The sequence below is a fragment of the Neolamprologus multifasciatus genome, chromosome 19 (genome assembly GCF_963576455.1).
Source record: "Neolamprologus multifasciatus chromosome 19, fNeoMul1.2, whole genome shotgun sequence".
Lineage (NCBI taxonomy): Eukaryota > Metazoa > Chordata > Actinopteri > Cichliformes > Cichlidae > Neolamprologus > Neolamprologus multifasciatus.
In genome coordinates, this window is record NC_140457.1 from 3,380,584 (window position 1) to 3,407,811 (window position 27,228).

General features: G+C 41.1%; 1 protein-coding gene across 11 annotated transcripts in view; it reads left to right on the top strand.

The window, feature by feature from the left end:
* Nucleotides 1-6,196: 6,196 nt before the first annotated feature.
* Nucleotides 6,197-27,228, top strand: part of ldlrap1b (low density lipoprotein receptor adaptor protein 1b) — a 53,405-nt gene continuing 32,373 nt past the window's right edge. For 4 of the 11 annotated variants that reach the window (XR_014871021.1, XR_014871019.1, XM_085142323.1 and 1 more), the window contains exon 1: nucleotides 6,198-6,642. Coding sequence is in view for 8 of the 11 variants with exons in the window: in XM_085142323.1 (XP_084998449.1) it covers nucleotides 6,558-6,642 (85 nt within the window). In the remaining 3 variants the exon portion in view is untranslated. Of the gene's footprint in view, nucleotides 6,643-27,228 lie in introns of all 11 variants that reach the window. The other 7 variants (XR_014871020.1, XM_085142321.1, XM_085142328.1 and 4 more) reach the window with 3 other exon arrangements.

Sequence of the window (27,228 nt, forward strand, 5' to 3'; positions counted from 1 at the left end):
AGGGGTCAGAGGTCATAGAGGTTTGTTAAATTCACTCTTGAGCATCACTGCCAGTTAAAGGTTTATACCAAAAAATATATTTTTTGAATTTTGGGGGCAACTTTTTGTTTATAATAGCCGGTTGCGGCAGATTGCTGCCACTGTCTGAGCCTGGTTCTGTGGAGGTTTCTTCCTGTTAAAAGGGAGTTTTTTCCTTCCCACTGTTGCCAAAGCGCTTGATCACAGAGCATCATCTGATTGTTGGGGTTTCTGTTTTTTTCTGTATCATTGTTTGGTCTCTACAATATAAAGCACCTTGAGGCAACTGTTGTTGTGGTTTGGTGTTATACAAATGAACTGACTTGATTTATATTTTGTGGAAAGTTTTCAGATTCATCAGTTTAATTTATTGAAACACACACTATGAGACTACTTTACTCTTTATAACCGCCTCTTTCTGTCCTTGAAAAGTCCCAGAACATACCTTTAACTATTAACTATCGTTAAACGTGTGGCCTGGGCGGACCAGCACTGGCCCAACAAAAGGTCCAATTCGACCCAAGAGATTTCTCGAAAAATGTGAAAAGTTCCCAAAGAAGGACATAAATTTTGTCCTTTTGTTTTGCCTTTCTTACTGACAAAGACACAATTTGTGGCCTGGTATACTACACCAAAGTAAGAAAGAGATCAACCAAAACATGAAGAACACTTCCTGCTTTTCACTATTTTGTGTGGAAGTTTGATTTTCTTTGATTTACTTTAGTGGCATTTCTTTATTATGTAGAAAAACATGGGCGTTGCACTTCTTCTTTTTAAGAATCTCAAACATTAAATATGGACACATATAGTTAAACTTCCTTACCCTGACAGAAAGCGGAACATGTTGGAAGTGTTTATAGGTTATTAGTTTATAACCACAAGGTTATAGGTTATTTTACCCATCTGAGCCACTTGAGATCAAACTGGGCAGTGTGTAAGTTATGATGTAAAATGTGTTTAACAGCTCTGATTTAGAGTTAAGTAGTGGTTGATCTGACTTTCAGAAGAAATGTGAAGAATTTCTTTCTGAAACTGAGCTGGAATATGAAGTACTAAAGTACTAAAACTAACGTGTTCACATGATTTTAAAGGAGTACTTCAGGGAACACTACTGGTTCATCCACAGCTTTAAGAACTCCAGCTTCAAAACTTTCTGTCACTTGCATGAGAAAATCTGTTTTCATGCTAAGAAATAAAAGAAAATTGTGTTAAATAACTGGAGACACCAAAATTTTCTGTAGAGACAGAATTATTATCAAGTCCGCAGTGGAAAGATGGCTTTCTAATCTAAGCAAAGATTCACTGATGCAACATGCTTCCTCCATACTGCAACAGTTCACTGTAGTGCAGAATACGGGGCCAAAGGTTACATTAAATCAGCCGCAGTAAAATCTTGTGTTTAAACTTTAATAACCACCTCTAGCGAAAACCAGTTTAGCCCAAAATACAAGCTGAGATGGGCATTTTGTGTTGCATGTGGCTGATGGATGTCTGTGGTGTGCTGCAAAAGTTCATGACTGGGCTTTCTGTGCAAAACAGGAATTAAAAGTGTTGGCATGACTGCAAAATGAAAAACAGGCACAGATTTATCCCTCACAACAATAAAGCATCGCAGTTTAGACTTGTGCTGGACGGAGGAGCACGCTCACTTTTTGAGAACACTTTGTTTACTTTTAGATTATAACATTGTAAGAAATTGTTTTAAAGAAAGGAGTTCCTCAGAGAATACTATTGGGTCCTGCTTTAACAACTTTAGCGAGATTAGTGCAAAAAAAAAAAAAAAAATCACAGTGGTGATATATAAGATTATAACTTACTCATTTATATAACAAAAAAACATTTTTGTTTTTCATCCAGGGTTTGGTAACCTGGATGAAAACGTATTTGTATCATGTTTGGATTAAACTACAGTATATATTATTGTACAATCTACTGTACAATATAAAGCGCCTTGAGGCGACTGTTGTTGTGATTTGGCGCTATATAAATAAAATTGAATTGAATAGAATAGTTTACAAGAAACTGGACGCCAACCAAAGATGGAAAAGTCACCAGGACCACTAAGGGGGCAAATTTGGCTGGCTGACTGTTCAGATCCCTCCCCTGAGGGGTGTGTGGCTGCACTTTTCCCCCCTCATAGCCAAGAGCACAGGTGTAACAACTCTGTGACTGACCTTGATGTACCAGAGCAAACCCGTCTCCCTATATAACCAGTGTTGGGGAGTAACGGAATACATGTACCGCCGTTACGTATTTAAAATACAAAATATGAGTAACTGTATTCCGTTACAGTTACCGTTTAAAAAGGTGGTATTTAGAATACAGTTACTTTGTTGAAATAAATGGATTACACGGCGGTACTTCCCTGTTTCATATTGTGGCGGGTCAGGACTGTTTGGGTTTTGTTTGACAGCTACGTTCTGTTGTTCCAGGCGGCAGCGTTACGGTTGCCATGGTTACAGGGTGACGCTCTCTCTCTGCGTGTTTCCTGGGTGAGAGAGCGCCTGTTGTTGTTGTGCTAAGCTAACAGGCAGAATGCTACAGGTATAGCTCTAAAGAATGTAGCATCATGGGCAGTGTAGTCCGTGCTGCAGGGAGAATGGACTGCCATACACGTTATGTGTCTGTGAGCGAGGGAGGGAGAAAAAGGAAAAGTACGAGCTGTCATCGAGCAAAAACGGGAGCTGGAAGCATGTAAATATAATAATAACCACTGCAGCCAAGAAGAGAGCCTGACGAGCCCAGTTGTAAGTAAGCTATTAAGACTCGACTGTACACCGTGTTCGTGTTTTCCTCCGAAACAATAAGTCCCGTTGGAGCAGCCTTTCAACGCCTCTCTCTGTCTCTCGCTAGCAAAGTTGACCCAGACAACAAAGTAAAGCTAGTTTTCAGCTACGAGCCCGACACAGAACCCACCGTATTAGCCAGAGGTCCCTTTACTACGGTTCGGAGCCGCGGACCTTCAGTAACAGTAATAAATCACAGCAATAGTACATTCACGTAGTTGTAAACAGCATGATAATATATTAAGTAATCCAAAGTATTCAGAATACGTTACTCTCATCTAGTAACGTAACGGAATACGTTACAGAATACATTTTGGGGCATGTATTCTGTATTCTGTAATGGAATACATTTTAAAAGTAACCTTCCCAACACTGTATATAACAAACACTCAGTCACAGAATTCCTCATTCCAGATACATCTAGACACATCACACAGACACACCTTAAAGTATGAGTATATATTTTTAACTTGATGTGGTAACAATGTTTCAGTCCTTTACAAAAACACAGATGACTCACCCATCAGAGCTTCATCTTTCAGGCCTCGCGCTCACAGAGTAATAGACGGCACTGCTCAAGTCCAAAGTCCCAGGGGTGCACTCGTCCTTCTCCTTTCTCTCCTTCCTCTTCTCAGCAACAGGTTTTTTTGTTTTGCTTGCTAAAGATAATTTAAAATACCACTTCCCCAGCTAATTACTCTGTAAGCCATTTGCCAAAAAAAAAAAAAAGCTAATAAATTGCTGCGTAGTGGAAGTCACCCGGGTTTGTTAGCATTTTGCACAAATGACAGGGAGCAAGGTCAGGAAGTATGAGTAAGATATTTTCCAGCATGCCCCACTGCCATTAAAACCTTTCTGCAAAGGAGTGTGGAGTGTAAAATGACCGTGAAGTGACACCCTATCTATCTATCTATCTATCTATCTATCTATCTATCTATCTATCTATCTATCTATCTATCTATCTATCTATCTATCTATCTATCTATCTCTCTCATCAGCATGACTTCTTGGGCTTGAGCTTTAAGAAGAAGAATGCAAAAACAAAAGGAAGGTACTGGGAGCTCATTATCTGGACATTTCCTGCGATTATAAAACTTAAATTTTGTGTTTATTTATCAAAGATTTTCTATTTTTTTACTGTGGACTCACTGTAAAGGCCTTTACACACTTGACGCTTAAAATTCATGCAAATATTTGAATATTAATATATGATTTTATGATCTTAACAATAAACTAATAACAATAAGAAGCAATTTTTCCAATCCAAATAAACAAATGTGACCAATCAGACCACTGCATTTGGCAACATGTACACTGCAGTCCAAAACACCACCGGTACTGAATACACAAATAGTAAAATTATACTATTTTGCCTGAAACACACAGCTAGACTTTCCAGGTCAATTGGCTATAAAATTTGACAGTTTAATGGTTTGTTTCTACTTCCTTAATAGTACGCCAGACAGATATGCCATTTGTCTTCTTACGGTATGTCAGAATAAAGGCTATAAAAGCAAACAAACAAAAATGCAGTTCAAATTTTTTGACCTCTTGCTTGCAGAGGGCCCGGTGGCGCCAGTGTCCAGCAGCCTCGCCTCTGTCAGTGCGACCCAGGGTGGCTGTGGCTACAATGTAGCTGCCATCACCAGTGTGTGAATGTGTGTATGAATGGGTGGATGACTGGATATGTAAAGCGCTTTGGGGTCCTTAGGGACTAGTAAAGCGCTATATAAATACAGGCCATTTACCATTTGTAAGTTGTGTAACCGGTGTGATTCTGCGTTGTGTCTGATAAAAAAGGTAAAAGAAAGAAAGACCTCCAAGTAAATAATTTGCCCACTCCAGCTCCTCTCCCACAGGGGAATTGTAGAAAAGGGTGGCATTTATTTTTACATTAAACATAAAGTATGCATTTACACGTAATATATTTGACATAAGATAAAACAAAAACATGAAATCTGACATACCTGATAAAAAAGGTAAAAGAAAGAAAGACCTCCAAGTAAATAATTTGCCCACTCCAGCTCCTACCACCAAATACAAACAGTGGGGAAGAGGGTTAGCTCAACCCACCACAACTTCCAAGCTAGCAAGGAGTATATATTCATGCTAGCATTTATGGCGCCTAACACACATTTATGATACACACATACTACACACTTATAACATCTAACAAAAACAGGTTTAATAATGACAATAATTGAACTAAAATCGCAATCATAAACATCAGGGTGGCTAAATATGAATTATATGTGTGTTTTTAAAGTGTTGGAAAGAAATGACACCCACCTCTCCCACAGGCAGTGTTGCCAACTCCTCAGGAAGGAAAATCGCTATTGGTTGTCCTAAAAGTCGCTAGAAGTCGCTAAATGACATCATCGCCTAATTTGCATAATTGGTCATGCTAAATATAATTGTAACCTACATTGTTGGAGAAAGAAATAACATCGTGGAAAAGACATAAAGTGAGTAAAAAAACGTCCTAAATGCATTTAGAGTTTATTTAGAACTACGAATTAAATTTATTTTGGCAATTATTGTTTTTTTGTAATGTCACAATTCCAACCCTGCTCCTTTACCCGGGCTTGGACCGGCAAAAGTGACCCGAAATAGGCACTCTGGTGGAGTTACTGTGTGTGTGTTTATAAGTAGTTTTAAACCTGATCCACAAAACAGCATAAGAGTAAAAGAACTGACTGCGTTACAGTCAGTGTGGGAGCAGCGGCTTCGCTCATGCGCGATACATTTGCAGTTCGGACACACAGGTGTGAACGTCTCCTGCCCTGATAGCAGCTGGGGGAGGACTATCCTCCACCTGTGAGCGCTTTGGCACGGGTGAGGTGCTCAAGGCAGCACCGCTGCTTGTTGAGAGTAAAAGCGATACGCGCTTCACGTCAAAAAGTCGTCATAAATAAGTCTCCAATAACACCAGAAAAAGTCGCCAGATTTGTCGCTAGTCACTTTTTAGAAAAAAAGTCGCTAAGGGGGTCTGAAAACTCGCTAAATATAGCGACAAAGTCGCTAAGTTGGCAACACTGCCCACAGGGGAATTGTAGAAAAGGGGAGAGGCAAAAGGGGTACACTGTATTTATAGGATTGCACCAAAGAAGAAGAAGAAAAGAATGGGGAGGAGCTCTAACTGATAATGAACATAACTACAGGCTTGGAGGTCCTAAAAGTCAGGTATGAAAGGAACGGTTTAGGGGTTTAGAACACATTTTGGGTAATTATAACAATGTGATTTATGACCCTGTTACAGTTGCACATTTTCTAAAGAGGACTTGTGGACCGGCTTGGGTGCCTTTGACGGCCGCTTCTGGCCCCCTAACCATATTTTTGAACCCCCTTATGAGCAGCCGGCGATCGGAGGATCACGTCAGTCATCGCAGAAGACGCGGGGGGACAGTAGAAACTGTAGGCCGGGTCTTAGAGGGCGCTATTAACAGGAATAACACTAGCACCGCCCGTCCGGGCTGCCAGCGCCGCCGCGGCTGCTGTTACTACCTCACCCACTCGCGTGACTCCACAAGCGGGCGTCACGCACCTTATCCGGTTAATTTACATACTAACACCGCCCAGGGGGACGAACATGGTAATTTACCGTCGGCTGAGAGCTAGTCGTACGAAGGAGGGGAGAGAAGAACAGCTGAAACAAAGTTTGAACGACAGAGGTTTGTTTTAAACCGAGCGGAGTGTTTCGACACGCACACACAGGCGCTCGTCGGGCTCTTTGCCCCACTTTTGGATTACGATATGGACGCTTTGAAATCCGCCGGAAGGGCAATTATACGGAGCCCCAGCATCGCCAAACAGTCCTGGGGTGCGGGCAGACATAAAAGTAAGTATTCGCCGTCTCATTGCACTCATGTGTTATCCAGTAGCTGGTGCTAATTTGGCTACACCAAAGCTAACTTGGCTAAGAAGAGCTAGCCTCCACAAGTAGCTAACTGTACAACCGGTGGTCTCCGAGCGTTACCTAGCTACAGTTGTCGTAGTGGCGTGAACACCTAGCAACTCGAATAGTTTCACATCAGGAAACGTTTAGTGAGGGGATTGAACTTGACACTGAAACTGACAGCAGCGCCCCGCAGCTCGTAAACTGACTCCCTGTGAGGCTCGGAGTAACAAGTTCAGCCTCCACGCCGGCTCCCTGCCCACTCCGCTGAGTTTATTTTGGAACAGGAGCGCAAACAAAACGTGACAAAAGTTTGAGGGGTGCTGCTGTTTTTCTGCCACGTCGCTCGGAAACGTGCAGGAGAGGATCGGTGGGAGCTAAAACACTGTAATCTGGACTTTAAGGAGGCAGGAGCAGGCACGGAGAGATGAGCGGTCTCCTTCCTGGCAAGCCTTTACAAGCCCTACAACTCACTCTGTTGCTAGGCGATGCACACTGGGAAACACAAAAATGAGGAGGCTGTGTTAAGGGGGGGATTCTTCAAACACCATGGAGGTGTCATTAGGATGCACTATGATGACGATGCTCTGCAATCGTCGCATGCATGCTCAGCTGCCTTGCACAAAGAGTGGGGGGTTACCCCCTGCTCCCCATGCCTCTCTGGCTTTTTTTATTTTGTTTCACAGACAATGGAGCTGTTGGCTTGACCGTGCTTACACGTGCCAGACCAATCGATGCTTTGTTTTGGGAGTGATGCACAATCAGCAGGGTCCTTCCACATGCGATCGGGCAGCAGCTACGCAGACCCCTCCATGAATAATCCATCAGCTCAGCTGATAATGGAGTTTCCCCTCCATGTGGAATCTGTGGCAGAGGTCACACCTCTAAGTCTTTTTCAGAGGTTTTGAGTTTTATCTGGATGTTTTTAAAAATGGGAAAAGTTGGCAGAACTCCCGAGGAGCCTTTTTTTAATGCTTTAAGATTGTAACGGTCTTTCAGAGGTGTAGAAGTGATAATCAAATGATCACACCATGAAATGCATTTTAAATGCATTATATTTGTAGACATTACAGAATAAAGTAATCCTGAAACCAAGAACTTTGTTAGAAATCATTGATTACTTTCACTGTGGTGTAAAATACACAAAATGCTGGATGTACAGCTACATCTTACATATATATGCTAAAATTCGGGTCCGCATCAGTAAACTACTCACTATTGTGAGACTTGGCCTGTGGTTCGACAGACTCCAGCTCCACTGTCTGGAGCGACAGCTGGAGATAGTAGTCCTTGCTCTTCTTTGAAGACCTGTTGTGAGCTGGAAGGTCTCTCTAACCAGAACCTGGAGCAGGTGGAGTGCTGGTTCAGGTGCCCCTAAACTGAGCAAATGAAGCATTACAGGTAAAAACTACTCTTTAAGCTGGTGGAGTCTGAGTCGATCCACAGGTTGAGACATTAGCTCTGTTATCTATTATTGCATTTACGGTATGATTTGTTCATGTATTTAAGAAAGCTACATCATTTATTGAATTCTGGGAAGTTAGCTAGTTTTTGTTAGGATTTGTCAGGAGGGATTGTGAACTTTCAAGTCTCATCTCACCACATGGGATAGGCAGCAGCTTAAGTCAGTTCTAAGACTTTTTTTGCCCACATCATGATACTGGGCACATCCTTTAGGTGTGATCACTTCTGTCTTAAAATGAATTTTGAATATAATTATATTTGAACACCTATCAGTGTACCTTGCTTTTAGTATAATGCTGCGTAATCCTGTCTTTCCTGTGGGACCAGGAGCTGAGTTTATGGCACCAGCTAAGCATCTCGCATTAAATACTGTAATTACTGATATTTAAATATAATCATTATTTATCACTCTTGTCTCGGTGTCACCCACTCTCAGCGAGCTCTGCACTCTCCTATGTTGCTACCACACTGATAGTCATTAACCTAGCCCCTCGCTTTACAGCTTTACTGTTCTAACATGACAGTAAATAAACCCCACAACTGTAAACATAATGAAACAAACAGAAAATATAATTGATATAAAGTGGGCTTAATATTTTAGCCAGTGTCCATATGAAAATACTCTAACTCTGGATGCAACAATATCAGCAGATGCATGCAATATGAATGGGTACTGTGAAATGATACTTACTTACTCTACAAAATAGGAGTGAATTAAAAAAATAATTTAAATAAAAAAGGAATAAACTCACAAACTCAAAATATGTTTGCAGAATTTCTAGTTTGTGTGTTTGTGTTAAGTGACAGACATCTCTGTTTTTGTTTGCTCGAATCTTCCCCATACACCGCACAATTAGAGTATTGTTTGTGAATACAGTCGCTGGAGTGCTTATCGCTTCTAACAGCCAAGGAGGAGGACTACAACCTATATCTGGAATCCAGTAAAATTATTTTTGAAACCTACCACAACACTTTCTTATTCTTTCCTGTCTGTGCATGACAAACTGTGAGCTTGCTCTTCTTTACTGATGTTAGATGGTGTTAGAAGATCAACCTGATGTTCACAGCCACCACTAGGGGTGGGGGAAAAAATCGATACTGTGTAGTATGGTGATATTTTGTTTGCTAATAATGTATCGATACAGGGACAGCAGAAATCGATATTTTGTTACAAAAAAGGTTTTTGTGCTCTGACTTCAGAGCATGTTGATCCTTTTTCTGAGCAAGAATCCTGACATTCCTTCACTGTCCAAATGTGTTTAACTTTTTTTTATGGCAGCAATAAACATGACAGTTTACTTATTTTAATTTAAGACATGTTTTATTTTAATTAAGTTTAAAACTTTTTTATTTAATGTAAAATTATATTTTGTTTTAATTTACTTTCAAATTCTTCAGTTGCTGAAGGGGCTGCATAGTTTTCATAAACTGCATAGTTCAGAATAGCTATAATTGTACCAGATGGTTGCGTTCAGTTAAGTTGGACTAGACTGTAATACAAACCGTTCAGTTTGTCAACAATAAAACTGAAATGAGAGAAAGACTGAGTGTGAGACTTTGTTATTAGATAAAATGAATATTGATAAAGTTTACCTTTATGTACAGAATCTGAATATCGCAAAATATTTTTTAAAAATTGCAATAATATCGTATTGTGTGTTAAGTATTGTGAGAATATCGTATCGTGGGATGTACGGTGATTCCCACCTCTAGCCACCACCCAGTTTGAAGTGAATATATGACCAAAGCAGAATTGTTTCATTTATCTTGCCCAACATGTATTTCTGTCAATTCACATCAAGTTTTGTTGCTTTAATGTGTCCCATACACCACACGGTTACCTTTTATTAACATCTGAGCACTGACCTGAAGTTATTAATCACTACGGAGCGTTCAAACTGTACACTGTTCTTGATACACAAACACCAGAAGCCGCATCCAGATAAGTCTCAAGATCTCACTTTCTGCCACGTTGATGTACCCCATATATTGTACAGTCATCGGTAATATCTGAACAGCACCCTCGATTTAGATCTTTAATCACTACAAGAGACTCGGTCATGGAGGAGTGTTACTGCGCTGTTTTCAACCACACAAACACTGGAAACCAAATTAGACATCCACCAAACTCAAAATCTAAACACAATATGTACCAAAATAATAACACTGCTAACTTAAGATTTTGAAGGTAAGAGTTCAAACCACAGGTCTTTGTTCTTACTAATGCATATGTTACATTTTTAGAAACAAGTACACAAATCTTTACTCATTAGTGTGGTTAAAAAAAACCCTCAACATAAGTATACTTTAAACTTTGTATTAAGTTGAAGGCATTTCTCACACAGTGTAGTCAGCCTTTTTAAAGCCTTTTTAGAGCAGCTGTTTGATTCTCTCACCCACATTACTAATTTATTTGGGGTTCCTGTTTTTGTGTATGATCAGTGCGTCACCTTCCCCTTTTTTCCGATCTGTTAATATAATCTTACACTTGGCTGTTTTGGTGCTGTGAGTAAAAAGCAGCTTGTGTCGTCCTGTGGTGTTGATAGCTTCTCTAAAGTGTACCCTGCTGTTAAACATGACATTCATGCAGGGTAAGAATAATCTTAATCTCGTGCCCTCTGGCTTGGATTGTATTGCCTTAAAGGCACAACATTTCAGTCTGTATATACAATTAGGGGTAAAGTTTTGCCTTTTTACAGTCTTGTTCTTCCTGTGTGTGGGCTTGGCCTTGTCAGACCAGCCTATTCACAGCATTGGCATGCATCAACACTGAATTCCTCTTCTCCTACTGTCACTGGTAGATCATAACAGGTGCTGTTATTATTTTCATTAAGCTCCTGTGTCTTTGAATGCTTGCCGTTCGTCAGCCTTTTAGAATAGCCTGACGTCAGTGCTTGCTTCGTTCCCTTTGCCCTGCTTTTTGCATTCGTTTCCTGCATAGCTTTAAAGAGCATGCTTTTTTTTGGCTTTCCTGCGCTGCCCTCTCATTACATCCACATAGTTTGGATTTTTTTCCTGGTAGGTGGTAGAGTGGTATGTAACATTAGACCTCTTTTTAGGTCACGAAAGCAGTGTGTTTGTGTGCATGTGTGAGTGAGACAGGAAATCCCCACCTATATGACTAAAACATTTTCTTCTCATGGTCAAGAGGCTGTCTCCTCTGAGGTTATTGGTACTGAAACTGCTAGATTACCGAATGTCTGAGTTGACCAGACTTGTGTGTGTGTGTGAGAGCGTGGACTACGTTTCATTTAAGACCTTTATGTGTAAAACAAAGTTGATGTTGATCAAAGTTATCATGATGTGTATTTCTACACCTTTTTCAGATAGTACTGCATGTTAAACTGTTATTATTGTGGATTGATGTCAGCTGCCTTGTTGGTTTGAGGAAGCCACCCATGTCATGATTCAGTTGCTCGTAGATCCACATAAAGCAGGAACAACTTGAAGTATTTGCTTTCTGTTGGAGTTTATCAGTCTCTCGCATCAACTTCATTGTGACTGATGATTGCATTGAATTTTTTTTCTCTACACTTACAAGTAGTTATGGCAACCTAGAAGCTTTTGACTGTACATCTCTCCTGGTGAGAGGCAACCTGTCTCCAAAGAAGCGCGGTCTGACTTGAACTGACTGCAATCCCTCTGATGTGGATCAGTGAAGGATTACATGTAACTGTGGAGGAATTTGTTTATTTTTTCAGATCTCTGAGGTTCTGTCTGGACTGTGAATACAGAATTTATAAAATTATATGAATTTTTGTTTACGCAGATGGTAACAGGCTAGTTAATCGTTGTGTTATTGCAAGCAGATTGTATGCAATTGTCTACTTGACCACATTTAATCACAGACTGATACGAGACTGTTGCCAATTTATTGCCAACTTTATGCATCAAAATAGCATTGAAGTCAGCACCTGACATGCCTGTCTTTAAAACAACCATTTCAAAGGCAATGTGATCAGAAGTTTATTCCACATGTCACAATAATCCTGGTTGCAACAGGGTGTCTAACCAGTTTTTTCCCTTGTGTGAGTGTAGCCAGGTTTAGGTCTGGACTTTGCTGGTGTAATTGCGGCATGCTGTCAGAGATTTTCAAGTTATTGCCGCAAATGCAATACAAGATACTGACTCATTAATCAGTGTCCAAAATTAGTTTTAAACATAATTGTCTGTATAGGGTGTGGTGAGTAAAGACATGACCTCAGACACCACCCATGTTTATGTAAGAGGGTGGTGCGCCAAGTTATCAGCCAAACCTGGCGAGCTGTTTCCATAAACTGTAAAAGTACCATCATCCCTGCTCCGGCCCTTTCACCCGGTGTCATGTCCCCTACGCAAAGTCATCCAAAAGTATCTGCCAGGCTGTAATAGAGATCACATCCTGCTGACTTCCTTTATTGAGTGTAAAATCCTTACTGATTTACTGTGCTCTGTATCTACAAGCTGCTTCTGTGTTTGGTCATGTGTGAGCATGTGCTGGTAGGGCCGCACAACTATGCTTCGTCACTGTTTCTCCCAGAGAACGATATTAAAAATAGATGCTGTCAGAGCAATAGATGAAAATGAATTATTGGACTTAAACATGGTATTTAGTGTTGGTGAAGCTGGCTGGTTTGAGTTTGAGAAAAGTAGAACTTTTTCTATGTGGTGTTATTTTGGACTAACCACTTTAAGTTCTCCAAAGTGCATCTTTTAATTGAAAGCATAAGTCTATTTTAGAGATGGCACGATACCACTTTTTTATGTCCGATACCGATACCGATATCATAAATTTGGATATCTGCCGATACCGATATGAATCCGATATAGTGTGTTTTTTAATCAATAAAACGTTTTTTTAATATCTTGCTGCATTTTGTATAAGTTTATACTCAAGTTTAAATAAATAACAACACTAAAGCTATTCTGTTATACCCGTATGTAAAAAATACACTGCGCCCAAAATATTTCATAGTTCAGCAATACTGATCAATCTAATAAAGTTAAACCTGCTCCATCCTCCCTATTCTGGTATTTTAAAGAGTACTTAGCAGAAATATCAAGCAACCTAACTAATAGGGTTGCAAACTCCCAGCAAAAAAAAAAAAATAGGGAACCACCCCCCACCCTCCAGCTCATGATGCTTAATCGATGTAATCAAATTTAATTTGATGCAGGGGGAAAAATGCACAGAAAGAAATTATTTTTCAAGAATAATTAAATAGATTCAACATCTTTCTTCAACAGAATTGCAGACTGTACAGATGGTATCTTCCCAAAGGAAAAAGTAGTATAGCTTACTAGGGTATATTAGACTTAACAGTTACTATATACAGTAATGGACTTCTATATATTTTACATCAGATTAAAACTTTGGGTGTAAGAGTCAGATAATTATTTATTAAAAGCTAGATATTTTAAATGAGAACAAGAAAGAAAAGTATGTCTTTGTGCCCCCTTTTCCCAGTTAATGCCCTATCGGCCCCCCTGGCTAAACTTTGCTAGATCCGCCCCTGCACAGTTACCAGCCGTCAGCTACGTAGAAAAAGATCCTGGTCTAGAAAGTAATATTAAATAAATTCTAACAACAGCTTATCAAGCTGAATAGTGCTGCTGTTGTTCAGCCGCTGGTTTCCTCCTTCTGGTGCAAAGTGGGCCAAAAACTAAGAAGAGAGACGGACTCGCGACAGAAAAGCCGATCAGCTGATCATTAAGCAGTTTCAGATTGAAGTAGCAGCAGGAGAGAGAGAGAGAGAGGCAGTCGCTCCATATATCTATTGTTAAGCTTAAGGTGGGAATGCTTTACAAACATTCAGAGATGAACTTACACACTTGCTTTACTTCTCTCTGGGAAAACTTCCTCGGAGATGAAATGCTGGTTTGCTAGCAAGGCTACAAATACACACAGCGGCTCTATCACGTGAAGCATACTGCTGCAACGTGCTACGGTTATGAGCCGAGTTACGCCGTGTAGCAAGCTTTGTGAGGTGCTTTTTTGATATTTAATGGATCGGATTACATTTTTTATTTCTCGCCGATATCCGATCCAGGAATTTGGGTCAGTATCGGACCGATACCGATACGTAATATCGGATCGGTCCATCTCTAGTCTATTTATGGCGAAAAAGCTCGAAAATGAAGTCTTGAGTCACTAACTCTGTCTTTTGTTTCATGTTCCATTTTAAACAATAGGATGTAACACATTTACAGCTGCTTTTCACAGTGCAGGCTGCTTCCAGTTTACTCTGTCATTCCGAGACACCAGTAGGGACGTCTGGGTCTAAACAGCATGACTTCGAGGAAAGAAATAGTTCATGTAATCTCCTTTAGCCACATGTCTAGACATATGGTCAGTGTTGCTTTGGTTCATTGTTAGTAGGCCGTGTTGGTGCCTAATAAACACCACTTGAGGCAAGAAGAGAGCCTACAATACCAATTAAGTGTATTTGGATAGCCTTCTCTTTGTTAGCAGTTAGTGCTCCAGTCCACAGTTACAGCTCCTTCTATTTAATCTGTCGAGCAACGGTGTCAGTAATACTTAAATAGCTACACGAGTCCTCAAGCATTACTGTGCACCTACACTAGAGACAGTCCTCCTTTCTGTAACTTGACTGAGTGTATATGTAATGATTTATGGATCTCTTTTGAGTGTTCAGCCAGGAGGAAGGAATCAAACACCCTGCCTTTCCCCACCCCCTCCATCCCTGTTCAGCATCAGCACAATCCTCACATTTCACGCTTCCTCTTTACCATTAACTCATTCTATATATGAAGTCTGTGGGACTGGAAAGAGGATTATTTATGAATGTGAAGCTATTTTCACACAACACTGCAGCCCTGAACCTTTCTTGGCTTTACCCGTCAGAGCTGTCCTGGAGGAAACACTGGGCAGCGGATAATTACATTCTTCCAACGTGTTTTTAAATGACTTGTTTTGTCCACCCAGCAGTCCAAAATCTAAAGAGTCATTGTGCTGTCCCCTGGCCCTCGGCCTCGTGTCCATTTTGGCTGCTGAACCTGAATTTTTCTTACTGGTTAACAATCCAAGGCTTATACAGGAAATTACTTCACCTGCTTTGCATCTGTATGAACTTGTTTCCTCCCAAGATGTCTGTCTCGTTCCTCCTGGGAGGCTCGTGTCTTTCTGATTAGTTATCATTTGCTTTGGTTTGACTGTTGCTTTAGTTTAAGGGTTCAGGTTGGTGCAGGTTCTGTTTGGTTTATATCTCTGACCTTTTATTAAATCTAAACCTTTTGGAAAACTGTTGCTGTGCTGAAAATGCCTCAGGATTCCTCAATCCTGCTTGGATCTGTGTTTCTGTGTTGGTGCCAGAAGTTGAAAGACATCTGCAAAGAAACACCCAAACGCACTGGAGTCGTGTGCAGAGAGTACACATGTAGAGGGGTTGACCTGCATACTGCTTAAATTTCAGGGTCATGCTGTAGATCTGTGGTCCCGGGTGTGAAATGCTGACGTGTTAAACAAGACAAACATCGATCTGCACTTTACTCGATTATTTTATTCTGTTGTTTTGCTGTGGATGAGCCATCCATCCCACACCTAGATTTTTCAAAACAATTACAGCACATTGTTGTTGGATATAAAACCTCCAACCTGTTCTTTTGAGTGAGGGCTAGTGGGAAAAGCTGCCTGCGCTTTGGTGCTATGAGCCCTAAGCAAGAAAAAGGAAACTGAAACTCTATGCAAAGGAGTAGAGTGCAATCAATCTAACCAACTGCTGAAACTGTCGGCTGTGGAGTTTCTGTTCTTTACAGATAAGCATCCACACCACAACACCAAGGATGACAAAACAGACTCGATAGAAGCACAATAAAATAAGCTAATCATGGTTTTTGAATCTTGAGATGCTGGCGTCCTTTTAAACACAGCTCCAGTTTGCTTCAAAGTTCAGTTATGAATAAATGATTGCACATTCCAGTATCACACCTTTAATGCCCGTGATCTTTAGCGTATGAGAGCATTTTCTAAACGCAGTGGTTATATCTTTTTATTTAGATATGTTTGTTTGAATCAGTCCATTTTAACATAGGCAGTGTTGGGGAGTAACGGAATACATGTACCGCCGTTACGTATTTAAAATACAAAATATGAGTAACTGTATTCCGTTACAGTTACCGTTTAAAAAGGTGGTATTTAGAATACAGTTACTTTGTTGAAATAAATGGATTACACGGCGGTACTTCCCTGTTTCATATTGTGGCGGGTCAGGACTGTTTGGGTTTTGTTTGACAGCTACGTTCTGTTGTTCCAGGCGGCAGCGTTACGGTTGCCATGGTTACAGGGTGATGCTCTCTCTCTCTCTGCGTGTTTCCTGGGTGAGAGAGCGCCTGTTGTTGTTGTGCTAAGCTAACAGGCAGAATGCTACAGGTATAGCTCTAAAGAATGTAGCATCATGGGCAGTGTAGTCCATGCTGCAGGGAGAATGGACTGCCATACCCGTTATGTGTCTGTGAGCGAGGGAGGGAGAAAAAGGAAAAGTACGAGCTGTCATCGAGCAGAAACGGGAGCTGGAAGCATGTAAATATAATAATAACCACTGCAGCCAAGAAGAGAGCCTGACGAGCCCAGTTGTAAGTAAGCTATTAAGACTCGACTGTACACCGTGTTCGTGTTTTCCTCCGAAACAATAAGTTCTGTTGGAGCAGCCTTTCAACGCCTCTCTCTGTCTCTGCTAGCAAAGTTGACCCAGACAACAAAGTAAAGCTAGTTTTCAGCTACGAGCCGACACAGAACCCACCGTATTAGCCAGAGGTCCCTTTACTACGGTTCGGAGCCGCGGATCTTCAGTAACAGTAATAAATCACAGCAATAGTACAGTCATGTAGTTGTAAACAGCATGATAATATATTAAGTAATCCAAAGTATTCAGAATACGTTACTCTCATTGAGTAACGTAACGGAATAAGTTACAGAATACATTTTGGGGCATGTATTGTGTAATCTGTAATGGAATACATTTTAAAAGTAACCTTCCCAACACTGAACATAGGGCTGTTTTCATACCTGCTCGGGCTCATTTGTGCACAAATGAGATAAAAATGAATCCTTGTGAGGAGGAAACTTACATTTATGAGGAAGTCAAGAATCCAGTCCACAAAATTGTTCTAAAGACCTGCTGGTTGAAATATGAGGCTGAACTCGTATAAGAAAAATCAAGTAACATTAGCCTAGTGTATGTGTAGTGTATGTAGGGGTCAGGCACACTCACCAGTTTTTCAAGGATTTTTTTATCATGCCTGATGTAAGAGCAACCTGTCTTTAATAATTTAGAGATTTGGTGGTATATTTATCTGCACAGACTACAAGATGCACCGCGCATCCCTCGATTTTGTGGAGACTGCATCGCTTTCAGCGAGAGTGATTTGAGCTGCGTTGGAGTGCAGCCGCTCCCGTTAGCCGTGACTCCGCGCAGAGCGCTTTGAGGATCACTTTCATAACCCAGATTCCCGCTGAGAGTACATTCTGGCCTCAGCTGGTCATCCGCTGTAATCCCCGACTGGCATGACCTTTCATTTCTCCTCTCATCTCCTCACTTTCCTTCATTGAGTGGATTTGGCCAATACTGAGTGACATGTGTCTCAATGTTAAGGCATCAACTATAAGACTCTTATTTTCTACAAATCCTTCCCTTTATACTGAACGTTGTTTCAGACGGGCCTAAAAATGAAACGCTGATGGCTGCACGCTCATGCAACACGTGCGCTGTCTGATATTGATTATGATTATTATGATTAACCTGCAGGTTTGGAGGATGAAAATAGAGAAGCATCTTGAAGCTCAGGGACAGACAGACGAGGTCACATGCTGATGGGCTAAATGGATCCTCGCTGACTGTTCATTTGATCTCGTTTCGTATCGATTGCTCCCTTAGTGAACTGGTCTGTTTATGCCTCTGTGGTCATTTGTGCTTAATGGTTTTATTTGTGGATGTCACATAGAGTCTTTGACCTGGGGTTTCAGTCATTTGTTAAACAGTTTCCACTGAAGCTGGAGCTCAAAGGAAGACGGGACAATAGTAGCGTATCAGTTTTTGTACGCGGCCAGGACAGACAATGATAATTGTCCCATGTGGTCTAACACAGTTTTTCCCTTTGACTAACACTCAGTCTTTCTTTTCTTAACAATGCTCCCTCTCAGCCTTTCCCATAATGCCCAGCTCTGTGAGTGATGATTTTACTCTACACTTGGAATCAAAAGGCTGAAAAGAACATATTGGCTTAGATGTAGAACTTTCTTTGATTTTGGGCACACTTAGAAGTTGAATGTTTCTTTCTCAACAAGCTCTGGGCTTTTTGTCTCTGCTTGTACCTTCAGGCATCTTTCCTCACGTCAGTCAGCAGTTTCTAAATTAGCCCAGAAAGTCCTGATTGGAATCTAATAACGCTGGAATTGGGCTTTTTTTTTTGAACACGTCTTGTTAATGTGAGACTTAAAGAAAAAGAGGTCATCTCACAAGAGGTATGGGTCACTTGAGGTCTCAAAGGATCCATGTTACACTATTTTCTCACAAGTTTAGGATTTTGTAATTGGAGCACAGGTATTAATGCATGAGATGGTGAGGCATTTTTGAATTTTTTACTGAAAGTAAAACAATGAATAATTCAAAGCTCTACAGAGGAAGCTGGTCCTGACAATTATGCAGCTCTTACTTTAACATGTTTCAGATATTGTAAACTAACACAGTCTTGTGGCAGCGTTACTCAAACTGCTCAGGAACAGTTTGATGGTTAAGCTCGATTCTTGGAGGACCCACACCTCAACCTAGAGGACCCAAAGGATCAGAGATGAGATTGTGGGATCTGCTCTGCAGTCTTAAGTGCAACCAGTTAATATAGTGCTGTTCACCCACCACTTAAATAAAAAATGATGCCACCTGCGATCGATTCACTCATGGACAGTCCCCTGTCTAATTTAGTAAGGCGTGCCAATCAGCGTGTACCTGCACTTCCCATCTCTTTTTCCTGTCGGCTGGCTGGGAGGCCTGGGTTGTTCCCGTGGCGCTCTGTGACATTTATTCAGCTTGTTCCCCAGAGACGACCTGCAGTTGAATGTACTCTAACTCAAACCAGAGCCTGCAGAGATCTCCCCGAGGCTGCAGAACAGAACAAGTACTACTGCAGAAATTGTGGATTTGTAGTTTATCTGGGAGATGAGAAACTGGATGTTATTTTTCTTTTTTTGGTATAAAATATTTGGCAAATAAAATATGTCACTGTATTTGCATTTATTTAATAAGTCACTAGAGGCCGTGTGCTTTCATTGAGGACGCCACTGTATATGTGCTTTGATTAATGGGTGTTTTTATTATTCCTGCAGGTCTTAAAACTATAAACATGACTTTGTGCAAACGAGGCACGTCGTGGTGACAGGCTGTAGTGTGTTTTTTAAAGTCAGTCCATGTGAAGGCTGCATGTTTTTATAAATTTTCGTCATGCGTGTGAATAATGGGCTGTGAAGATTGAAACTGCTGTTTGGCCCTTTTTATTTAATTAGTTGTGCAGAATTATGTTAATCATGGTGGTTTAAATGCTCCGTGACATTTTGAAGGAGACATCCGTGCCAGTTTGTTTGGGTTGACAGCTGACTTTGACTCGCTGTCTGTAGGGCAGTGGTGTTTAACAGCACCTCTGTTAAACCATGATTGTCTGGGAGGACCATATAAAAAGGCAGCCAGGCAGTGCAGCCTTTCCCAGCATCCCAGGGTACATCTCCAACCATAGCAAGACCTGAAACCCTGTGGGTTGCCAGATTTTTATTTTTTTCCTGTGCAGATTCCTCTGTATGACCATAAAATGTGTTTTTAAACCAGTTGAAACTGCAGAGAAGATATGCAGGTGTGCCGGAGCGTGTCCAGCCAAGCCAAAACAATGAGTCATTCACAGTTTGCATCCAGAGGTTACAGACGTGTGCACTGGGATCCTTTCCTCTCACGAGGCACCACGCAGAGAGTGCTCAGTGCTGTGAAGCTCCTTTCTGATCCTAACAAAGGAGCAAACTGTCAATGCTGCAGGCTCGACCCGTGCACTCTGCTTTGGTGGTGACGTCTTTATCTGTGCTCGTGTCAAACCAAACTGTGTCACACTGGCTGCTAGTTGCCCTTCCCCACTTTCTGCAGTCTGAAATAATGATTCATAGCAAACATGGGGGAATAAATACCTGTTGCATTTTGACACTACAACAGATTACTCACATGCAAACAACTTGTTGGATGATGTCAATAACGGGAATGTAAAAGGATTTTCCCACATCCTGTTGGAACATTAACTCCCACTGGTGGAACTGATTGTGATTCATCACACAAAGATGAAGGAGATCTGACTCAGTCACTCCAAAGTTACAGTAACTTTACCTGTATAGCATTTTGTAAAACCTAGAGTCGATACAAACACAGATTCAGGCATACATTCTTATATATAGTTTCATTCAGGCATTTAGTGTGACCCTTATCCAAAAGGAAATGATTAAAGAAAAAGCCTTGATCCCAGGGCCAGAGAGGCTGACTACTAGAGCAGGGCGATATGACCAAAAATATTTATCACGATATACATTTGAAAATTTGCGATAACGATATAACTGACGATATAATTGACACTAGACAAAATATTTTACAACTCCACAACTTTATTAGTGCAAAAAATGTATTTTCACTTAAACAAGCAGCTGTTTTTTTAATGTGCATTCAGTGTTGGGGAGTAACGGAATACATGTACCGCCGTTACGTATTTAAAATACAAAATATGAGTAACTGTATTCTGTTACAGTTACCGTTTAAAAAGGTGGTATTTAGAATACAGTTACTTTGTTGAAATAAATGGATTACACGGCGGTACTGGTGTTTCATATTGTGGCGGGTCAGGACCGTTTGGGTTTTGTTTGACAGCTACGTTCTGTTGTTCCAGGCGGCAGCGTTACGGTTGCCATGGTTACAGGGTGACGCTCTCTCTCTGCGTGTTTCCTGGGTGAGAGAGGCCTTTTTGTTGTTGTTGTGCTAAGCTAATAGGCAGAATGCTACAGGTATAGCTCTAAAGAATGTAGCATCATAGGCAGTGTAGTCGGGAGCTGGAAGCATGTAAATATAATAATAACCACTGCAGCCAAGAAGAGAGCCTGACGAGCCCAGTTGTAAGTAAGCTATTAAGACTCGACTGTACACCGTGTTCGTGTTTTCCTCCAAAAACAATAAGTTCCGTTGGAGCAGCCTTTCAACGCCTCTCTCTGTCTCTCGCTAGCAAAGTTGACCCAGACAACAAAGTAAAGCTAGTTTTCAGCTACGAGCCCGACACAGAACCCACCGTATTAGCCAGAGGTCCCTTTACTACGGTTCGGAGCCGCGGACCTTCAGTAACAGTAATAAACCACAGCAATAGTACATTCATGTAGTTGTAAACAGCATGATAATATATTAAGTAATCCAAAGTATTCAGAATACGTTACTCTCATTGAGTAACGTAACGGAACACGTTGCAGAATACATTTTGGGGCATGTATTCTGTAATCTGTAATGGAATACATTTTAAAAGTAACCTTCCCAACACTGGTGCATTAAAGTTACATAAAAATGTAACAGTGCAAATTCCTCGCTGACAGTTTAACCAAAAGGCATTTCCAGTGGAAACCGGTCGACATATCCTCAGCATAACCATGTATAATATCCACAAAACTTAAAAAGAGGTTATACACACACAATACCGTAATATTATGTTGAAGCACAGTACGTATCACTCCACGAGGTGATACGTACTGTCGGAGCCGTAATGCTCCGACAATCCATCAAGCGGTGCGGCTTCGTAGCTTAGCAAAGTCGTACTGAAACATCTGACAGATTTTCGAGCGCCGTGTACATAAAATCGTTTCGAGGTCAGTAAACACAACCAGAGTTCATACATAAGGCACACGGGATTATAAGGGGCTCTGTCGACTTTCAGAAAAATCAAAGGATTGATTTTAAGTGTGCCGTATTTTCCAAACAACACGGTAATAACGACGGCCCGCTAGCATGCTCTACCAAAAATAGTGCTTTGTTGTGTATCTGACGGACGAAAGCCAAACCAGTTCCACACCACTGAAGTTGCAGCATTTTAACAAACCAGTTCTGGTTCATCCGTTTCATTTAACGATCCGCTTTCGCTCTTCTCATTCTGCGTCGCTGCCATGTGCGTATGTAAACATAGGCAGTGCGCATGCGCGTTTTACCCGTATTCTATCGCGATATTAAAATTCCACCGGTATTACCGTGAACGGTATGATATAGCCCAGCACTACTGACTACAGTAGTCTGTAAGCAGGAGCCATTTGTATGTACTTCCATTAAAATTGTAAAACACCTTCTACATTTCACTGGAAGCCAGTGAAGGGAAACAAGCGTCGGGGTGATGTGGAATCACAGGCTACCTGTTTAGAGAGTGAGTTAGTAGTGTTTATTATCCCTTTGGAAATTCTCTGTATTCATTTCAGATAAATACAACCACAACAACGATGACCTCAGAGACACGGTCGATGTTAACAAAGTGTTCCATAGCAACAGCAACATTGCTATCCTTTGCCCACCGCTCGTGACTCACAAAGCCAGGTCACATTGTTGTTGAGTTACCGTGTGAAATTCTGTAAAAAATTGGACACAGAGTTATTTTAAATGGCGTTGCAAGCATCACCTCGAGGGTGTGCGACCTGAGCTGGAATGCGGACGCTTTGGATCGCAGAATTTAACGGCCTCGCTGTGTCATCTGGACCAGTTCGTGTGAAAAAGCTCACAGTAATCTAGGAGAAGAAAATTACATGTGTGTGTGTGTTCCAAGTTACAGGCTGATGGTAAAGGCTTGAATTCTGTTGTGTGTGTTTTTTTTAGATTAAAGAAACCAGACTGGATGAGTTTACAGATGTAAGTTGAAATGTTTCCGAACAATAATACCGTGATTCTTAGCAGGTGATTTGACGTCGCAGGCGAGGGGGACCAATTTTGTGGCCGCCCTCCTTAATAAAGCTGTCGGGGCCAGACACAAATCACGCGTCCCTCGGGCTGAAAAGACTGTTACTGTTATTTATCTTTCATTTGTTCTCAGCACTTGTGCAATCATGTCTTGTATTTGGAGATGAGCTTTCATCCATTTTCAAGCAGAGAAACACTATTAATGTCAGCTGGAAGCAGAATAGATCGCAGTGACAAAATGACTCTGTTGACAGCATGGCTCTGGTGGTGATTTGTGTTTTTTGTGCCGGTATGGCTGCACCTCTCTCCCTCTTTGGGAGCTCCACGGTATGAACTGCATTATTTAGTCTGCACTCGCGGCGCAGCGGAGTGCTCCTGCTGTTTCCACAGTGATTAAACTGTTGCATCTCCCTAATTGTCCATTACATTTGTCGTACAAAGGCGGCACTTACGTGCGCCTGCTGCCTTCATTTGCAGATTTTTAACTTGTTTTAGAAATATTTTACAAATATTTCACTTCTCTTTTCTCTTTCATCGTCTTCAGTCTTTATTTGTCTTAAAATGTCTCGATGCCTCCCTCTGTCCATCTGAAAATAGAGGCATGGCCAGAAAGAGCAGAGTGATGCTCATCCTTTCTGACCTTCCTTTGTGTTGGCTTTGACCAAAAGACTCGGCACCATCACCACTGCTTTACCACTTCTGCACAGGCTCATCGACCAAATCCCTTTGATTATAATTCCCAAGACTTCTGTGCCGTCTTGCTTCTCCTAATCTCTTGTTGCATCAAAAGGACCCATCTCCCTCTGTAGTTTTAGCTTCATTAAAACTTCATGAAACTTCTGGGTAATGATCGAATCTTAAAGTAGCGGCCAAGACCATCAACGTTATGTTTTCTGCCTTTTACCACTAGAGGAGATGGACAGCTGCAGCTGGGCCTTACTGCCATATCTCACTAATAGCATATTTGGTTAACCCTTCAGACCTAATCTTAAAATTTAGGCGGAGACATAGTGTATAAATACATTATGAGTTCTAATTTAACCTGATGGGATAATGATTGTTGGGCAAGCAGCGGTTGGGCGAGGAGTGTGGACACCCAAGTTTGTGAATGTGATAACTCGAGAACAAGGCGATGTAGAAGTTTGAGATTGATATCATAGATGTATCTGGTAGTGTGTGTATGTTGATATTGTGATTCAGCATTGCACTCCTAACAGTTGTTCAGTTGTTATAGGTTAACCCTATTTTTAGAGTGTTTTCGCTCCTGCGGTGTTCTGTCAGTTTAACCCTTTAAGACCGGTCAGAGCAGCACGCTCCGTTTTGCGCAACTATTTTTAAATCCTGGTAGCTCTGCAACCACGTAAGCTAGTGCAGTAATTTTTTTTGCATATGAAACTGGAGGAGTTGTACTTACATCTTATGCCATCAGCTTGTCCTCGGTCACAGTTTCCTTCCACATACAGCTTTGCAAAAACTGCATAAAAAGCACTTGCAGCAACAAAAACATAATATTCCAGAAACACGCTTTGCCGATCCGATCAGCTGTTTGTAACTCTTCCTACGTTGGAATAGACGTCAGCGTGAACTTTTGCATGTCCGCCATGACCTGCCCGAAACCGGAAGTGATGTCATTTTTGCGGAAATGTAGTTTTTTACCATCAGGGCCTCATGAGCCTATACTGGTGTTTTTAAAAGTTATCTTTGACTTTATGACTTTCTGTGTGGTTTCTGGGATGCTTAGGACTCATATTGCACTGCTGGAAATAGTTTATTTTGATGCATATGCTGCTTTTTTTTTTTTTTTTTTTTTTTTTTTTGCAAATTTGCACAATAATATTTATTTTTCATTTTTCCTGCAGTATATAAAAATTGGTGTATTTCAAAAATAAAACTATGAAGACACTCAAAATAAATTTCCTGTGGTGGGAAACTATTTTGTGCAACTTTTTTGTATTTACAGTTTTGAGGGATAAGCCTCTTAAATTTCTCTAACTAGAAATATATGTTAAAAAAACAAAAACGATTTTCAATTTTTTTGTAGTTTATTGCACTTTCTTGCAATGTATGTAATTACTATGCACTTAATGCAGACATATTATTAAAATTTAGGCTGTAATGGATGTAGTGATGTATAGCAACTTGAAATGCTCCCAAAAATGTCACTACAGCATGTAAAAATATAATATAAGCTCTGGTGGACTTCGTTCTATGGTAGGTCTTAAAGGGTTAAATGGATCTCCCTCCCCAGTGGGTTTGTTCATGCAGGTGTGAACACAGTAATTGCACTCAGGTGTGGACCAGATCAACCAGACTGAGACCAAACCCTTGATGCCAAGTGATTGCACATGATTCAACCTTCATCTGACCCAACTACCAGGTGTACTCTGCAAGTTTAAGCTAATCACCTTGCTCTAGCCACGTATCTATTGCTTTCTGGGATATGTCTACTCTGATATGAGTGCAGTATATGTGCACAGTACACAACATGTAGCAAATAGGTGTAAAAGTAAGTGGGGTGGAGGAGACTGGAGCAGGAACTGGCAGAAGGATTAGTGTAACGTCTCTAATTATTTTGAAGAGAGAGCTGAGTGTAAATGTGATGCTATTAATGTTACTGGTTGATCTGATTTCCTTCCCCTCGTGGCCATGAGCTGTGGGAAATGACCAGAAGAATAAGCATTACAGAGACAAGCAGCAAAGATGAGCTTCCTGTGAACCATTAAGGAGGGGCTGAGAGTAGAGCCAGTTCTCCTCCTCATCAGGTGCCTCCTGAGTGCCTTGTAGGTGAGGTGTTTTGGGCATGTCCACACTGGTGAGATTGGGAAAGCCTCAGGGTTTCACCAGAAGAGCTGGACGGTTCGTTCTGGGAAAGAGATGTGTGGGCGTCTCTGCTCAGACTGCCAGTGCTGCAATCCGGACTGGGAATAAGCAGCAGAAGGTGGATGGATGGATGGATAAATGGAAGATTATTCAGCTTTTAGATATTAGAGAAAGTAAAATAACAGAGGTGATGGAAAAGGTTGCAAGACGTGACAAAGACTCAGTCATGAATGATTCTTTCTGTGCTCCAGTTTTTGATACGCAGACTGGCTATAAAACTGAAATTCAGTGAAATAACCACAGATTTCAGGAGCTTGAAGTGTGAGCTGCATTGTCATACATTGCGAAATGCGTCAGAGATGCTCTTTGTGCAGAAATCTCATCGCTTTAATGACCTGTTATCACAGTCGGTTACAGGAACATTTGATCCAGACATCACACACATTACGCTCTTCTCAGTTTACTGTGAGCTGTTGTTTTTTTTAGAGGTTTCTCACATCAGCAGTTGAGCGATGAAGCAGCAGTACATTTTTCCTGCTTCGCCTCTTCTTCTGCAGCTGGGAGTGTTGAAACTTGTCCGAGGCAGGAGGAGACCGAGGGGATGGCAGCAGGATTTGATTGGCAGAGTGAACTGTGTGATTATGGGCGGCATACGCCTCAGTGACTGATTGTCAGAGGCTCCTTTATCAGGGGTTATTACGAGGCTGTGATACTGTTGCTTTAACCTTTGTCATATCAAAATTTAAACATGTAAAGAAATGTGTGGATTCAACATGAACTGTGTGGGCGACTCTGTCAAACCTGTTTTATTTCCAAGGATAACTTTGTTCAGTGCAGCAGGAAAACCGGGAAAAATGAGCTGTTTGTTTTTATGACAATCAATCAAAGAGTTCCTTGGTATGCATTTGGTGCATATGTCTGGTTTATGCCTATTGTAATGATTTAACTTCGGAGGAGTGATATTGAAATTAATGAATGAGTTAAAGTGTAACTATAAGTCACAGCACAATCTGATTTCCCAGTCTTTGTTCCTTATAATGTGAACTCTGCAGATGATGTAAACGTATGATAAATCTCTGATGTGATGCATTTCCCCCCCACAAACAAAACATTTAACATAATGTATGACCACATCTCAGTCACACATGCCTAGACAACCACAGGCCACTGGGGAAAAAGTGCATTCCCAGACTGGTTGGTGAGTGGTTGCTGGGTGAAATGTGTCGAAAAGAAGCTCTAAAAGTCTGCTTCGTGCTTTGTTATTGCTTTGGTTGCAGGCAGATTGCACGAAAGACGCATACTGAAAATGGAGACTGTT